This window comes from Ictidomys tridecemlineatus, chromosome 12 (assembly GCF_052094955.1).
Source record: "Ictidomys tridecemlineatus isolate mIctTri1 chromosome 12, mIctTri1.hap1, whole genome shotgun sequence".
NCBI lineage: Eukaryota > Metazoa > Chordata > Mammalia > Rodentia > Sciuridae > Ictidomys > Ictidomys tridecemlineatus.
Window position 1 is genome coordinate 86799849 of NC_135488.1, and position 18391 is coordinate 86818239.

Consider the following 18391-nt stretch of genomic DNA (forward strand, 5'->3'; position numbering starts at 1 on the left):
TATATTTACTGAATATTGACTCTTTTGTGAATTGAGTTGGCCATTGGCCTATTGGTATTGTTCACAAGATTCTTCTTCCTTTTGCTTTTCTCCCCACCCCCACGCCATTTTGGTGTGGGGACTGAACCCAAGATCTGGCACATGTTGACCATATCTTCTACCACTGAGTTACACCTCAACCCTATGATATTTTTATTGTCTTATAAATAAGACATTTGTGCATGTTGAGGAATCAACCCTTTGTAATATATGAAATTTAAACTTTAGACACTTGTCTTTTTTCTAACCTTATTTTATTTACTTTTATATGATGCTGAGGATTGAACCCAGGGCCTCACAAGTGCTAAGCAAGCACTCTACCACTGAGCCACAACCCGAGCCCCACATTTTTTCCAATGCATTTCTAAAACAGTTTAAGAGACAGAATTCAAATGTGCACAGCCTAAAAGTAATCTGCACATGTAAGGATCAGCTGAGCAGAGTCCACTGCACTGACACCTTCGATTCCTGCCCACCAGATTTTTTTTTTTTAACTAAGTAATCTGACACATGAAATGTGATAGAAAATAATGTAACTTCAGATAAATACATGAACATATAAAAAGCACAGGTTTGCTTTACTTTTAATCATGTGAAAATCTCTAAGTTTTTGTATCTGTACATGTGAACTGGGAGGTGATATTATTGGAAATTATAGAAATTATGTTATAGAAGCCTTAGTGAACTGAACTTAAACTTCGATCATTAAACTTTCTACTTTAATAATATCTTAAATATTTTTATTTTCCACAGGACACAATTTTCTTAATTCTTTAAAAAATATTCTTTTCACCATTACAACCAAGATTGCAATTTAATCATGCACAATAGATAACCATCTTATCTTGGTTTAAAGATAAAAGTGCTGTATTTGTAAAATGACTCTTCATTAGGAATAATGCTATCTAAACATGAGAAAAATCAGATTAAGGAGTGTTGTCTTCTGTTTACAGTACACTGAGCAATGGAAATAGTGGATTCAATGTAACACTTTAGGGCTTAATCTTACCATGGAGTTGTATTCTAAGATGCTCAAACCATTCTCATGTATAGCCAGCCACATGAAAGCATTTCCAAGTGAGGATGGAGTTATGGGCTAAAAAGAGTTAAAAATGTGGTCATAAATGTTAAGCAAAAGCACAGAAATATTTCCCAATCTAAATGTCATATAACATATAGCATTATGAAAAACAAAAATGTATTACTAAAAATCTCTCTTGGGGAAGAGGTTGTGTGGTCTACTGGAAAAAGCAGTGAATTTGATAGTAGGAGAACTGGCATTGAGGCTCAAATCTGCTACTTAATAACATGTGAATTTGGATATGCTAATTAATCCCTTCAAGACTCAATCTCCTTATCTTTCATGTGGAAACTATAATTTTTAGATCTTATTTTTGTTTTAAGAGACTAAGAGTTTTGAGGGTTTCTATGATAACCAAAATATACTGATGTGCTTTATAAGGCATGTAGTGCTCTTATAAATCTTTATAGTAATTGTACATTGTAAGTACTCTTACAATGTAAAAAGATTACTGTAGTAATATAACCTATCTGAAAGTTTATTAAATATGATATCAATGTATAACAAAAAACAAAAAGAAAATACGTAACTGTGATCAACTGTAATAAGAAATGAGTAATGCTAAAATATGAGTAATGCTAAAAGTTTCTACCAATTTTTCACTGCGAAAGCAATAAAATTGAATCAACAAAAATAATCTCACCAGAAAAATCCAACTAAAACCCAGAAATATTTTTGAGCAATTTACAGTGATTATTTTGTTCAGTTAACAAAACTTAACTACTTCTTTTAAGTCTAATAAAACAATATCAAGATTATAGATAAGGAATTGGGATGAATCTTGCATTATTTGTACATAGTAAAACTTAACAGAATTTCACACATAAAAAACCTTGGGTTACCAGCCTATTGAGGGTCAGTTAGCAAAAGGCAAGCAAATATTAAAAATAAAGCCATTTAATTCAAGTGTCCTTCAACTGCTGAATGGATAAACAAAATGTTTATGTGAATATACACACACACTTGCAAACACATATATTATGGAATATTATTCAGCCTTAGAAAGAAAGAAAATTTTGACATAGGGTATAATATGAATGAATCTGAAAGACATTACCCCAAGTGAAACAAATAACTAACCACAAATGGATGGTTCCAAGTATGGTCAAATTCATAGAGACATAAAGATGGTTGCTAGGAGCTGCGTGGTAAGAACAAGAATGGACAGTTAGTGTTCAGGGGGCATAGAATTTCAGGCCAGAAAGATTTTTTAAAGTTCTGGAAGTAGATGGTGGTGATGTTGACAGCACAATGTGAAGGTAATTAATAGCATGGGACTGTCCACTTAAATTGATTAAGATAGTCAACTTAACGTTATGGGTATTTAACCACATACACAACACAAAAGGGCCACCAAAAAGCAAACAAAAGAAGTGTCTCCCTGTTATAAAGAAGAAGGAAAAAAAGTGCTGGTCATGCACTCTGAAGCACAGTATCATTATTTAATATTCTGTGCCAGCAAGCACAAAATCTGTTGTCAAAGCAGAAAAGGATATTCAATCGTCCTTCCAATGGTGAAGTCAGAATTAAAATTCATCAAAAATGTTCTACAGTTCAAATCTAGGCACAGGCAGGGCTGTGTTGACAGGGCTGTTGCAACACTGGCCCAAGCTAAGTGCAACAGTCCTGGAAGTTTGTTCCAACTCATCAGAAACCATGGGTTCATGTAGCCCTAGAGCTCAAGGCCTGCCAAAGAGGACTCAGTCAATACTTCATAAATATGGGAGCAAATGAGTGTGAGGATGAATGAGAGGATGGATGGATGGATGAAGAGAGGACAGAGGATTTCAGCTGTTGTTTGCCGGCTCCTGATTAGCCTCAGGAGTCTGGGGAAAGGCTGAGCAGAGGGGAGAAGAAAACAACACTTCCTGCCCTTTCCCTAGTGTCCCTTGGTTGTTTTCTCTAAATTGTTGGGAATTTCCTCATTAAAAAAAAAAAAAAGCCAAATATACCAAATTGGGGGTAAATCTGGTGGACTGTGCCCACAGAGGTTTTCATTATGCATTTCCCTTCCGTTCTTTCTTACTTTTGCAAGAAACAACTTGGCACCAAAGAATGGCCACTTCCTGGCTACTGTCAAATAAATGCGCACACAGTCAGCCGCGTTGTGTCCCCGCAGGGCCATCCATCTGGTTGACAGTCGCTGGTACAGCTGCCTAAAAAAAGAAAAGGGCAAACACAAAACCACAGAAACACAAATTATTGTCCTCCCAAGATGAAGCTCTCCTTGAGCCAACCCAAGCCCAGCCGTGCCACCTCCGCACACCTAGGCACAGCGGTTCTTGTGTGACTCTGTCACCAGTGTCCACCCCTTCTTCTTTTTGGAGCATTTCTTTCACCAAATTCTCATGCGTTTTGTGTCTTCAACATAATCTAATATCTTGGACTGTAAATTTTAAACATCTGAATAGCTAGCATCAAATCTTTGTGAAATTAGCTCAAAAAGTAGTTTCTCCTGGGAATATTTTCATTAAAAAAAAAAAAAGTACAAAAAGCAGAGCCCAAAGAAGATGAATCCCTAATTTTAGGTACTGCAACTCTTAGCTTAGAGAGATGTTGGAGGCAGGGATAAACTTCTCAAATCAAACTCTGAAGGCAATCATTCATACCACACAGAAAAGACTCACCTTAAATGCTCCTATTTTGGAAAACTCATGGTAAACCAAATTTGCTCCATTTTTAATCTAATCAGCCTTTTGTATTCTCTAAACCTGAGACTCTAAATTAATTTAATTTAAATTTTATATTAAAAGTCTTATGTAAGATTTTTTTTCAATTTACTTATAATGGACTATTCTAAAAAGAAATTGGTAAACATTTCATAAAATTAAACTTTTTCAAGGCCATTTTTTCTCTTATTCATTATCATTATTAGTTTGAACTAGAATGAATAACATCAAACGAAAAACACACATAAGGTAATTTTTTCATTGGAAAAAATATTTAGTTATTCCACAATGTACACATACTTCAAAACACACTGTACATGACAAATACACACTTTTATTTACCCATTTAAAAAATTTAAATATAAATTCTAAAGCATTTGAGCACATCTGGAATGAAAATAGCTATAACTTCTTGGGGCTTATCAGTATTTAAATTTTGAGAAAGGTCATACTTCTTCCCCACCTTTAAAACTTTGTATGTAGCATGATTCTACCCTCTGTAAAGTAAAAAATATATCCTTACCTTAACTGTTCCTCAGAACAGCCATCTCTGTACCCTTTAGGATAAAATTTCTCTATAACTTGTTTGAGAGTTTGGTTGGCTTTACATTGATTGGTAACTTGTCCTGCTGGAGTTGAGAAAGGTCTTTCAAAATCTCCAATCTCCACCTAATTGGAAGTCCAAAAGAGAGAAAATAAAGAGTATTGAAAATATTTTTTAAGTAAGTTTAATTTTTTTCTAAACATTCTTTTTTTAACACATAACACATAAATCTATGTGTCATGATTGTCTGATTATAAAATTTATAACAATACATAATAAGTTTTATTAAGGCTAAATTTCATTTGAATTCTTTGTACATTTCAGTTCCATTTCTACATTAATCTTCCTGAGTTACTATCACCATCAAATAATGTTTGCTACAGGCCTATAACACAGGAAAATTTTTATTTAAGACACTGTTTTTATTGCAAATAATAAGGTGAAATAGAAGTTAAAAATGAAAAAAAGCTGGGTGTGGTGGTGCATCCCTGTAATCTCAGCGGCTCAGGAGGCTGAGGCAGGAGAAACTTGAGTTCAAACCCAGCCTCAGCAACTTAGCAAGACCCTAAGCAACTTAGTGGGACTTTGTCTCTAAATAAGATACAAAAAAAAAAAAAAAGGTTGGGGATGTGGCTCAATGGGTAAGCAAGCACCCTGGGTTCAATCCCCAGGAGGAAAAAAAAAAAAAAAAAAGACTTCACCCAAAATAAAAATAAAATATAAGGAAAAAATTCACAAAACTTTAGGAAGTCCCCAAAAAAGTTTTAGTCAAACTTTTTTTTAAGTGTCTCTTCTGAACATAATGGGAGCAAGAAGTATGTTCTCATACTTGCTTCCTGTATTTATTCCACAACGTTACTGTATTTAGTCCCTCATTCTACTAGTCTCTTACTCCCTGGAATAGAGTCCTTCATTCCCCTCTCTTCCTTGATGAAAGAATGTTCAACCCTCATCTCTACTAATAGGCCACACAAATACCCTCCTTTATGACCATCCTACTCCCCACTTATCCATCTCTCCATCCACACATGTACCCCTCCATTCATCCAAACCTGGACTCGGATCTCTCTGCAAGTCAGGCACTGTGCTAAGGGGTGGGGGAGAGGAAAAAGTCGAGCAGCCCCCAAATGCAGAGTTTACTAGCGAGTGATGGAGAGTGAGGGTTAACAAACACTCATGGTAAACTGAATTAAATGCTTAGTATAGGGTACCAAAAAGAGTTCAAGGAGGAAGACAGGATGGGGACATTTAGGTGAATGCCCTACTGAAAATTCTCACCATTACCTATAACACTTCCCAGCAAGCAGATGGAGGATTCCATCCAGCCTAGAACGGTCATATAGAAAGCCCCTCGTCGCCACTTAAGCTCCCTGCCTCCAGTTTAGCTGTTCAACAACCAGCTTCTGAGGTTCTGAGGCTTTTATCCCCCCTAATTCCAGCTGCGTGTCACCCTTATAGTCTATTCTCCTAGGTTTCTTTTATTTTATCATTAAAATAAGGTTCTAGGGGTGTGTGTGTGTGTGTGTGTGTGTGTGTGTGTGTGTGTGTTGTAGATGGACACAATACCTTTATTTTATTTGTTTATTTTTATGTGGTGCAGGGGAATGAACCCAGTGCCTCATGTGTGCTAGGCAAGTGCTTTGCCACTGAGACACAACTGAGCCACTGGCCCCCTTCTAGGTTTTTTGACCCTGTTTCTTAGTCATTGGTTATCTGTGTGGCTTTGCTGTTGGGCTCCCATTTCTCGTTTTTCTGGGTTTTTCTCAATCCCCAATTCCTTCCTAGTCAAGCATTCTATGTCCTCAAACCAATTAAAAACTGTCTGCCAGCTCTCCAACCACACCAAAATCCTTTCCCCAGAGGGAATTAGACACCTCTGCCACCTAGCACCAGGTAGGCGAATAGTGGTTAAAAAACTAGTAGGCAAGCCTGCCTCCTAGGGGAGTCTGGTGGTTATGCCCAGGCTCAGTGTCTCCCTCCCTGGAGCTTGACATACTGTTTGGCATAAAATAAACACAAGAAATTTTTGAAGAATAACTGAAAATTTACTCAGATAATTCCCAACCAACACTCGCCACACAAACCTAAGGCCTCTTGGTGAGACCTCGGCAAATGGTACAAAGCAGAAACACAGTAAGTAATTCTCAACCACTGAGGTTAGGACAGCGAGACATGGACATGCATGGAACATCATGGACCCCTCAAGAGGGACTTAACCCACCCAAGCAGATTTGGGAAGGTTTCCTGGAATAAGTGACACCTACGATGAAAAGTACAGGCTGAGATAAAGTTAACAGGTGAAGGAGTGGGGGGGACACCCCAGCAGAGGAGACACCAGCGAAGCACACGAAGGAAAAAGGGAGCCATATGCAAGTCCAGGAACTGTGCATGGACCCACAGTTCATACTTCACTGGAGCGTAAAGTTCAAGGTAGGGGGTGTTAAGGGAGTGCAGAGGCTGGAGGTGGCAAAGTTCACATCAGGAATGTCCTTGTATATAAATGAGGAAATTATAGCTATGTTCATTTTTTTTTTTTGCTGTATTTCCCTCTCATTGATTAGTGTTGTATAAATAAATTTCCATGAAAAAGTGACACTGTACCAGGGTCCTTGGCTTAACAGCTGGCACTCTGGTAGCCCTCCAAGGCTGCAAAGATGACACCCCAGGAGTGGCTGGAAAGGGGATCAAGATAAAGCCCACCCCTCATGACTTGGTAATGGGTGCCAGAATGCTTCTATAGAGAGACAAATATACGTCTATTCAATTAAGTCACTATTAATTTGAGTGTGTGTATGTTTACAGAAGATCAGCTTAATCCTAATTGATATAATAGGTACATGAAGAAAGTGCTCTAGAGTTTTCGGGACTCAAGCCTGTTAGATGAAAAACAATTTCAAAACAGCATCCTCTGCCCCACAGCGCAACACTCAAATTCTTTTATTAAATAGAAGTCTAGAGCTAAATTTTCTTTTCTTCTTCTTCTTTTTTTTTAGGGGGGGGGTACCAGAGATTGAACTCAGGGGCACTGAAGCACTGAGCCCCAGCCCCAGCCCCATTCTGTATTTTATTTAGAGACAGGGTCTCACTGAATTGCTGAGTGCCTCACCATTGCTGAGGTTGGCTTTGAACTCACGATCCTCCTGCCTCAGTCTCCTGAGCCTCTGGGATTACAGGCATGTGCCATCGGCTAAGAGCTAAATTTTCAAGAGAATAAGAAATGAGGTTCCCTTTACAGAATACTGTCTCATTCTGCATCATTGCAGTTGTTGGCTGTTGAGAGTCACACTGTAATTACAAAGCCTGCAGGGTTTAAGGTCTTAAATCACAGCAAAGTAGATTTAAAGAACAGCTGAAGGTATGTTGTTTTACTGCATCTTAATTCCATGAAGAAACTGGTATCTTATCATTTCTATATACTATTCTACTCAACATGGAAGTTACCTGAGCTAAAAGAGCTGCCATTTCTAGTGCCAGATCCTTGCTCACAGGAAAAAGGCCATTTACTATTTGATCATTTGTCTGATACATTAACAACAACTTCTCTCTATCAGTCTCTCCACGGGCTTGCATTGAGAAATATAGTCTGGAAAAAAAAAGGAAAATTCTCATTAAATTTTACACACACACACACACACACACATCTATCTATCTATTTATCTATATATATATATTTTTTTTCCATGCTAAGGACGAACCCAGGGCCTTGTGCATATTACGCAAATACTGTACTACTGAGCTACACCCCTAGCCCCCAAAGACATTCTTACAAAAGAAGAAAGTAAAGATAAATCCAGAGGATACAAATGGAGTGGTTTTAACATAGTCCTCTAAGTTATATGAGTTTAGACCATTACTATTGGTTGATGATCTCTTTCTGTTCCATATAACATTCTCAGCAAAATGAAAAGAAAGTTTCTTTAAGGTAGAGGGACTCTTCTAGCTATTTTTTAATTCCCTGAAGTATTAAATCCTTAAGTGTTCCTGAAGGATGTAAGACATTACAAAAAGTTAAATTTGCTCTCTCTTGTAGGGAATGAATGATGTCATCTTCATTTCAATGGGCTGTATAAACCTAATTTTCAAAATGCTATGAACATATCAAAGAATAGGAAATGAGGATTTCAACTCAAAATCAACCCCAAATCAACATCAATTCATGAGGGAGGGAAGCGAGGTCCTCTCTGAGAATCCAAAAGATAATATTTGTGCATTTAGATGTGTTTTGACTTTTTGGCCAAATGCTGATGAGATGATTTAGGGGCTCAAAATAGTTTTACATGTATTCATTACTACTTGTTGAAACATGACATGATTTTCTGTTGGTTGGTTGGTTCATTGGTTTTGAGATGGGGTCTCATTATATTGCCCAAGCTGGTCTTTGCTTTCTTCCTGGAGTTAAGATCCTCCTGCCTCAGCTTCCTGAGTAGCTGGTACTGCAGGTGTAAGTCATTATGCCTGGCTTATGACATGGCTTTTGTCTAGGAGTCTTCATCGAATCAGTGGCCCTTTTTATTTATTCACTGTGCTGTTTATATGTGAGACTTACAGGGCTCTGGAGTCAGGTGAGGCATGGGTGCTATGAATGCTCCAAATGTTTGGTAATGGGGAGAATAAGCAACACCTTGACACCCCTGAATATTATCATGGCAACGCAGTGGTTGGAGAAGAGGGATTTGGGTCCAGCAGTGAGGTATGTGCCCAACTGTGGATTTTCCATCTTTCTCTCTGTACATACTTGAAGGAGCAGACACAGCATTTCTCCGCAAAATTATTTCAAATGTCAGGGAAGGAGAGGGCAGTAAGCCCCTATCTGGGAAACATGGTGGGTGTACTCTGAAATGTTCCTCCTAGCCCATGATTCTGATCATTTTTCCTGTCACACCCAATTTACAAATCAGAGCAGTTTCCTGGAAAAAAAAATCAATCCTACACCCCTTTTTTTCTATGATTGCATGATGACAAATATTGCAGGATTGTTAAACTGGTAGAAGAATGCAGCTGGATAACAGAAATACATAATTCATTTAAAATGACATCAGCAAAGTGATATAAAACAGAAAGAAGCTTAAGATGAAAGCCCTCCCTTTTTGACACAGTCACATTTTTATAACTAGCTTATTTTCCCCACTTGAAGTTATCACTGTAATCCATGAGGATTTAGATAAGTGTTACCACTGGAAGGTTTTTTTTTTTTTTTTGTAACAGGTATTGAACCCAGGGGCTTTTAATCACTGAGCCACATCCCCAGCCCTTTTAAATATTTTCCTTAGAGACAGGGTCTCACTGAATTACTTAGGTCCTTGCTAAATTGCTGAGGCTGGCTTTGAACTTGCAATCCTCCTGCCTCAGCCTCCCAAACTGCTGGGATTACAAATTGCGCGCCACCGCACCCGACTGGAAGGTTCTTAATACAAGTTTGCCTGGTAACACAGCCAGGGGGAGATAATGAACCAAATATTTCAATGACAACGGGAAAGAAGAGCTACAGTACATTTCCCTGTCATTTCTGGCATGCGGCAAGATTGCACCTGAAAAGGGAAAGGGAAGCTCCTTTAGCAAAGAAGGCAAGACAGTCCTGGACACGCGTGGTTCAGGTATACCATCTGCAGGAACCTGGCCCAAACCCCCAATGAACAGCTTGTTCTCCAGCAGCCACGCAGGGGTGTGGACAACACTTGCAGAGGCACAGAAGAATCAGAAAAATGAGCAGACGTCAGAAAATCAAACCCTCGGAGCTGGAATAGAAAAGGCACCAGAGGAGTGTGACTTACTAAGGCAGGTGGGGCTGGGACTGGACAGCTGGCGGGTACCCAAAGGCCTGCCTCCCCGTTCTTTCTTCACAGCATTTATTGTCCAACTGTGGCCCTACTCATCCTCGGGGAAGCCGCCTAGGGAGTCCCCCTCCTTCCACTCTCCCTTCACTCCTCAGTCCACCACAGTCTACTGATTTCCCTTCACTGAAACCACGATTATGAGCCTCCCCACACGTCCCTGCTTTCTACATGTGGCTCCAATGTCAACCATCTGCTTGAAAGTCAGCCAAACCTTCCTCCGTATTCCTACCACATCATGTATGTAGACCTGGTAATATTCATGGTCCATTCAGCAAATACCTAGGACATGTTCACTGGGTGGCAGGCTCTGGACCCAGAGTTCTACACTGGCCAATACTTAATCCTTCAGACAACTCTCAAGGTAGGTGCTATTTTAACCTACATATTTCACAGAGGGTATCTGAGACACAGAGATGTTAAGCGACTTACTCAGGGCTGCATAGCTAGGAGTAGAGCCAGGAAGCTAACCCAGGCAGTCTGCCTCCATATCCATGTTTCTCACTGCTCTGTTATACTGTTGCCACAGCATTAACCAAATTGCTAAGACTTCCCATCTGCCTGCCCCAAGATACTACAAGATTCTTCATCTGAACAAGCAGCACTACAATAAACAAAGCTAAAATACCAATTTTAGGAACCCTCATTTGGTTTTGGGGAAACCAAATGGAATAACTTCTGTGTGTAAGACTATTTCTGATAATCCACACCTTATGAATGCCTTTGAATTCCCAGGGCTTCAAATAAGGCCTGGCACTGTGCTTGGGTGGACAAATGAATGGTATGTAAGAATGGCTAACTACAGGAATTATTTACTGAAAAAGGCTAAGGAAACTCCTTGCTGCAGCCTTGGGTAAGTGGCCAAACTCTAATAAAAGTTTCGGTTGCCTCATCTAATCACCCACCCTCTATGGGTGTTGCTAGGATTATACGAGAGGATGGTATAAAGAGCTCAGCACAGGCCTAGAGTTGGGTAAATGCTCCATAAACGTAGGTGATTATTAGCAATAGAATTCTTCTCTAGAGGTCTTCAGAATCACAGCAGAGTCCCTCCATTCTGGACTTTTAAAAATGTGAACATAACCAAAAGGAAAGATGAGGTGACCTGTTGACCTTTTTGACTTGGACGTTGATGGATACAGGTGCTCACACAGCCAGCCAATGGCGGCAGAGACAGGCATGTTAAACTGTGCTCCAGAAAACGACAACTGCAAAGCACTGCTAAACATAATCTCCATTTTCAAGGAGAGGAAAAGAAGAGTTGTTCCCTCTGGGAAGGACCCTGGCCGGTTTTGTTAAAATTGTGCCTTGACTTTGGCAGTTTCGAACATATAGTAAGAAATCCAATTAAAGAAGAGGGTTTAATGTGAACAAAGCTTAAACATTAATTTCCAAATGGTCATCTCTGAATCCAAGTTCAAAACCCATTAATTAGATCTTTAACCCCAGAATCTAAATAATTGAAATTCCATAACTTGCTAAAGATAAATAAACTATTTCATGATAAAGAAAATTGGTATTTTAGCTTTGTTTATTGTAGTGCTGCTTGGCAGATGAAGAATCAAGACCTTGGCTGGGTGACAGGTCACAGCCAGTTCCCCTTTTAACTGTGTCACTGGAAATTAGGGATGCTGTCTAAACTATTTATACACATATGCAAAGCAAGGCCATATTTAGAAAAACAAAGTACTTTCTCACAGCTGTGGCTCTTCAGACTTCTCTTAAAAATCAAACCTCTTAGTTGAGTGGGGTTGCTTTTTATTTTCTTCCTTTCTTATGTCAATGATATTGTCATGAGTCTTTTATTTACTTATTTATTTTTAGCAAGGCCATCTTCACCATATGTTATTATCTCTTTTGTTCCTTCCAAGTGGTGTTAAACTTAGAGCATTATTTTTGTCTGCGTTTGTGGACTGGCTTTGTCCATTTCATCCAATTTTAATTTTGGTTCCAATTGTAGCCACCATAATCAGAACCAGTATGTACTAAACACCCATAAGGTGTGGATTATCAGAAATAGTCTTACACACAGAAGTTATTCCATTTGGTTCCACCAAAACCAAATGAGGATTCCTGAACCTCTTCCGCAAAACAATATATGATCTCCCACAAAAGGCAAGATCAATGTGAGAGAGAGCCATCCCGAGGACCTTCAGAGCAGTGCCTGTCAAAACTCAGCACGGAATGTCCCAGTGGCTCAGGAGGCTGAGGCGGGAGGATCATGAGTTCAAAGCCAGCCTCAGCAACTCTGTGAGGCCCTAAGCAACTCAGTGAGACCCTGTCTCTAAATAAAAATATATTTTAAAAAAAAGGCTGAGGATATGGCTAAGTAGTTAAGTGCCCCAGGGTTGAATCCCCAGTACCCAAACAAATAAACAAACAAAAAACAAAACAAAACAAAAAACCGCAGAATGGGCAAAAATTACATGGAGGTGGAGAGATGCTAAAACATGGACTCCTGGCATTCAACCCCTGAAATTATGACTTAATAAATCTAAAGTGAGGCCTAATAATTGCATAACTTGCACTTCTAGCACTTTTTCATGTGATCCTGAGGCTGTTGGTCCAGGGCCCACACTTCCAGTACTACTGCTCCAGCACTAAACAGAACTCAAACCATCATCTGAAGGTTCATGTCTTCCAGCCTAACATTCTCACCAGTCACTGATGGACCAAAGATGAAGCTGGCCATCAATGAAGGTTCCTCCAACAGAGCAGCCTATCCAATTCCCATGATCTAAATAATGCGGATCTCTAGGATTTAAAGCTTAGCCAAGCTTCACAGTTGCCTTCTTGGTGAAGCTACTCAGAATGCTGGTACGTCATCACAGCTGGTGAGCCCCTGAACAAAGAGCTCCAATGGTTCACAACCACCATTAATTCAGATCAAAGGAGTCTGTTCAAACAGAAGGTGGCCCTCAGTGGCTGGCTGAGGTGGAGTTCAAACTGTGAATTCGCCATTATCCTAAATAAATATGCAAGTTTCCCCCGCTAACTTTTCATTGTTAAAAGTACATATGGCAGCCAGGTAGGTGCAGGGGTGCACACCTGTAATCCCAGCAGCTTGAGAGACTGAGATGGGAGGATTGCGAGTTCAAAGCCAGCCTCAGCAAAAAGCGAGGCACTTAACAACTCAGTGTAGACCCTGTCTCTAAATAAAATACAAAAAAATAGGGCTGGGGATGTGGCTCAGTGGTCGAGTGCCCCTGAGTTAATCTCTGGTACCCAGAAAAAATATATATGGCAAAGAAGATACTGGGCCAGTTGGAATACTCTGCTAATTTATGGAGCCATTTCTGTGGGACAGATATCAAAGGGTATTATCCTCTTTTTGTCATACAGTGCCTTTACTTCTTACATTCCAATTTCAAGTCTAGGACATCTTCCAGAGAGAGTCTTCTGAAAAGAGTTCAGTGCTATATCAAAATCCCAACAGGCTTCTGGCCCAACATTTTGTTAGATCCTTTAATTTATGAGGTCATAAATTATTATGAAGATTCAAATAAAACCAGAAAAATATCTTTATTTTGGTACAGTCAATATGAGTTGACCTGTTAATACTGTTTATTAAGTGTCATGCTCTGCTAATACATGGAAGAAATAAAAATATTTTTTAAAAAGAAAGAAAGAAAATCTGGTTCCTGACCCTATGCCAAAGTGTGCTATGATTTTGTTGGTTGAGAAGGTCCGTGCTCCAGCTCTACTGGCACCTTCTCAATTCCTGAAACCAGCTGCACAGCCACATCCTTTTGGACCCACTTGGAAGTACCCACTCCCAACCCCTCCTTCCAGCTGGGCATAAACATCATTTTATCACAGCCTCCTGATGGCTCCATTCTAGGTGAGGCTCCTCACTGGGTGCTTTGACAGTGCGACTTCTTCCTTCAGAGGATTAACATGTAATGCCATATTCATGGGGGGAGTGTATCATTAACACCAGTCTTCCTCTCCAACCTCTACACTCCAGAAGAGCAGGCACTGGGTCTATGTTTCTGTTTTTATTACCATTTTATCCAGAGCATCTAGCCAAATGATTGGTTTATAGTTGAAGCTGAATAAATATATATATGTAGAGAGACAGAGAAATACATATATATGAAAGAATGAGAATTAGAAACAAATTTTATGTGATAGTTTCTTCCTGTTGAAGAGAGTTACTATACAAAAATAAATATACAAATAAACTATAACTTTTAAGGCTACTCAATAGGAAAGTAAACTGTAGGTGCAAGACTTGAAGACAACTTTGTACACATACCCTGGCATTTGGATACAGTATATTACGCACCTGTTTTTATAAGTTAGACGGACAGTTCTTGTACCTTCACATTTTCCAGGCTGCTGCTCCTTAGATGCCTGTTCCCACTTAGAAATAATGTCACAAATCTAGAAAGGAATTGAAAAACTGAGATTCACAAGACCTTAAAAAAATCAACATTTTTTGAAAACAAGTATATCTGTAGACTGAAAATTCTCAATTAATATGATCAAAAAAATGTGTTTAAGATTTTTGTTTTCAGTTTCTATATAGCTCTTAGTTTAGGATTTAACTATAAATTGTTCTTTGGTCCACTTATCCTTTTGGACACACATTAACTTTGGACTGTGGCCATGCATTTTTTACTCAAAAAGGAATCTTAATGCAGGACTGCATGAGACTGGAAACAAAAAGATTCCAGGGATTTTTTCACGATTTGGTCACTGAAGGAGTAACTTTTCTACCTTCTGAATTTATAAAGATTGGAATGACTGGGGCTGGGTATGGTGGTGCATGCCTGTAATCTCAGTCACTTGGGAGGATTGCAAGTTTGAGGTCAGCCTTTGCAACTTAGTGAGACCCTATTTCAAGATAAAATTTAAAAAGAGACTGGAGATGTAGCTCAGTGGTAGAGTGCCCTGGGTTCAACCCCAGTGCCCCCCAAAAAAAGAAAAAGAAAGAAAGAAAGAAAGAAAGAAAAAATTGGAATAACTAAGTTAAACCAAAGAAATCTGAAATACAAGGAAAAATTCTAGTTGTTTGATTTGGGAGAAATCTTTTCCCTCTCTCAACCTCCATTTCCTCATTTGCAGAATAAGTGGAATGTTTTTCTAAGGGCTCTTTACGGTTTTATGATTCTGTATGTCTAATCATCGCCATCACTTATTTTACTAAAGTTATTTTTATTAAAGTTATTTTACTTTGATCTGGGAAAGATTTTTTTTTAATTTTTTTTTTAGTTGTAGATGGACACAAAACCTTTGTTTTATTCATTTCTGGTGCTTAGGATTAAAACCAGTGCCTCACACATACTAGGCAAGCACTCTAACCCTGAGCCACAACCCCAGCCCCAACCTGAGAAAGATTTTTCACAAGACTTTTTCTTTAAACTGGGTATGGTGGTATACACATGTAATCCCAGCAAATCAGGAAGCTGAGATAGAAGATCACAAGTTTGAGGCCAGCCTCAGCAATTTAGTGAGGCCCTAAGCAACCTATATTGTCTCAAAATAAAAAATAAAAAGGGTTAGGGATGTAGCTTAGTGCTAGTGCTTCCCTGGATTCAATCCCCAGTCTCTCTCTCTCTCACACACACACACACACACACAAACACACACAACACATACACACACACATACACACACCATTCTTCTATATTTCCACAGGTTCATTTTCCACACATCTTTCAAACTGGGTGCAAAGTTCACAGTGCTCTTGAAACACTTATCAATTTCAATTCTAGCTTAAGGTTGTCAGTGCATAAATCTGTTCTTCCCTAAGCAAACTAAAGACCAAAGCATAGCTTCTTTGTTGCTTGCCAGGTCTGGCTCCTTAGAAGCCCTTGGTTTCACCTTTATGTTTCCTTGAAGACAATGCTCTAGGTCTCTGCCAGAAGGATCGTCAGTGAACAATGCAAATCCAGACTGTAAAGGCTTCCTCATTCCTGTGTCCTGGTTCAAAGTATTCAAGAATTCTTCCACTGTGGTAGAAGCATCAAACCCAACTACCTGAGCAGAAATAACAAAGCAGTGCTCGTAATAAAGAGCATATGTGTTTGAAACAGAGATGTCAGAGTAGGGAACAGGTCATGCTTGATGCATGATTAATGACAGACGCATTTCTGTAGGTGTTTTAATGTTTTTGTCCCAAAGCTCCACTGGAGAAAATTAACAAGATTACCTCAGTAGTCAGCTTGCTGTATGTAAGATTTCAAAAACCTCAGCTACAGCCACAACAATTCAAAACAGAAAGACCATTTGATAGCTATCAATACCTTTCAGATATTATGTACTTACCTGTTAGAAGCAAACCAAAAAGTACAATACAAACTGCAATCTTTAAGTAAATAAAAAAATAAACAAGAAATGCTTTAAATAAATGAACACTTTCATGTATTTAATGTTTGTTTCTTTAACAAGCAGTTAAGTATCTGAATTCAATGATAAAAGGTTATGGCCACAAATACAATTGCTGGCTTCGGAGCATGTTTCCTTCAATAAATAAGTGACATCCAGATCTGAGAGTTGGAAGGGCCTGGGAAAACTTTCCCAGATAATTCCTGAGATTTGGAGACTTTAAGAGAGAATAAAATTGCGCATGCTCAAACGTTAGTAATTATTTCCTTACCTACCAGGGATACTAATGGGGAAAAAAAACTTGACCAAAGTATATTTGATTTACTCCATCACAATTACAATGGCAGTGAAATCCATTCCTTTTTTGGTTCAATATGGATTTGTTTTCAGCATGAATCCTTTTCAGCAAAACTATTTCAAAACTTAGCTGTTTTGATAAAAGATCTAATATACTTGCAGGTTTATCAATGCCAGGTACTGACCAAGCTAGGTATTCTCATTTCCCTAGGTTTCTTGATCAAGCACATTTTATTACAGTAAAAAGGCCAACACACCTGATATATCCCATTCATGAAGTGCACAGGAATACTGAAAGGCAAGGAATGATGATACGGGTTTCGAAGAAGGGTTGAAAGAATTTCCATTCTCGAGGGTCTCGCTTCTCGATCTCCGTTTTGTTGTGTTCTTTCTACACATCGCTGGCAATAAATGGCATATTTCCCAAATTCTGTCCTGTAATATAAAACTTAAGATAAAATCTACGAATAAATTTAATTATGACAATCTAATCCATGCATCCTCAAGATAACTTCCCATCCTGTTCATTATTACTATGTATTATAATAATTTTGACAATAATTTTCCTTTTTCAATGATAACATTAAATTGCTGTCATGTTTCTCAAATTCCAGTTCCTATCTTTTTGCAACGGATTAACTCAAATGTCTCTATAAAGTATTCTTCAACTTTTTTGTATTAATCACAAGTGGATTTAAAACTACCAGTCACTATACAGTCAATATATGGTGATTATATTAACAAATATAAAGAAAGCAGTTGTATAAAGAATAGTATGTGGTAACTTAAACATGATGCAGCAGAGTTCTCTTCTGAAGAACATCAAGGTCGATGTTACATTGCTAAACAAGAAAGAAGATGTCTTCTAACAAAAATTTAAAAATATTTTCCTTCTTTACCTTATAAAAATATTAAGCTAAACAAAATCACTAGGGTTTTGTTTAGCTTAATATTTTTATATTGTAAAAGTTGAATCAAGATCTTATTTTTCCTCATTTGCATGTAATATGAAAATTATGTGTAATTTTCATTTCGTTTATAAAAGCAGATTGATAACACCTTTAAATATATTTATAGTCAGGTGTTTTCTGACAACCCAATGGTGTCACCTCCTGTCCAGGGGGCTCAATAACTGCTACAGAAATCACACGATTTTGATCATAGGGTCCCTAGAATGTGTTATGAACTGCAGAATATTTTCCTCTCATTTCCAAGTTGCTTTTTGTTTTGGGGTTTATTTGAGCTAGTCCCAGGGTCTATTTAAGCAACCTAACGTGAACCTCTTGGTAAAACAAAATGATCCTGGGGAAACCTTAGCTGAGTGCCCTGGGTCCCATTCTATGAGGATTTTAAATATTCTTTGAAAGAAATCTTTCAAAGGAGTGAAAATTCTGATGTAACTCAAATACATACAATTATAAAAGGAGGAAAGACCATAGGAACATAAAAGAACTAAATGGTCAGCCTGTAAAAGGGGAAACTAAGAAGAAAACACTTGGTTTCACTGAAGAAGCACCCCTTAATGCTAAGTCATCCATACTTGAAATGACACATAGACTTTTCCCTTAAAAATATTTTGATTGCAATCTTCCACAAG

At 38.4% G+C, this 18391-nt stretch overlaps 1 protein-coding gene across 5 annotated transcripts in view; it reads right to left on the reverse strand.

Annotated features, from left to right (window-relative positions):
* The window catches only part of Plekhh2 (pleckstrin homology, MyTH4 and FERM domain containing H2), a 107254-nt gene that overhangs the window by 4543 nt on the left and 84320 nt on the right, over positions 1-18391 (reverse strand). For 4 of the 5 annotated variants that reach the window (XM_078029287.1, XM_021725863.3, XM_005324521.5 and 1 more), the window contains 7 exons: positions 17052-17229; positions 15994-16149; positions 14453-14550; positions 7775-7916; positions 4313-4458; positions 3147-3276; positions 1049-1135 (listed from right to left, as the gene is read on the reverse strand). In XM_078029287.1, the coding sequence (XP_077885413.1) occupies positions 1049-1135; positions 3147-3276; positions 4313-4458; positions 7775-7916; positions 14453-14550; positions 15994-16149; positions 17052-17229 (937 nt within the window). Of the gene's footprint in view, positions 1-1048; positions 1136-3146; positions 3277-4312; positions 4459-7774; positions 7917-14452; positions 14551-15993; positions 16150-17051; positions 17230-18391 lie in introns of those variants that run through there. The other variant, XR_013429009.1, reaches the window with a different exon arrangement.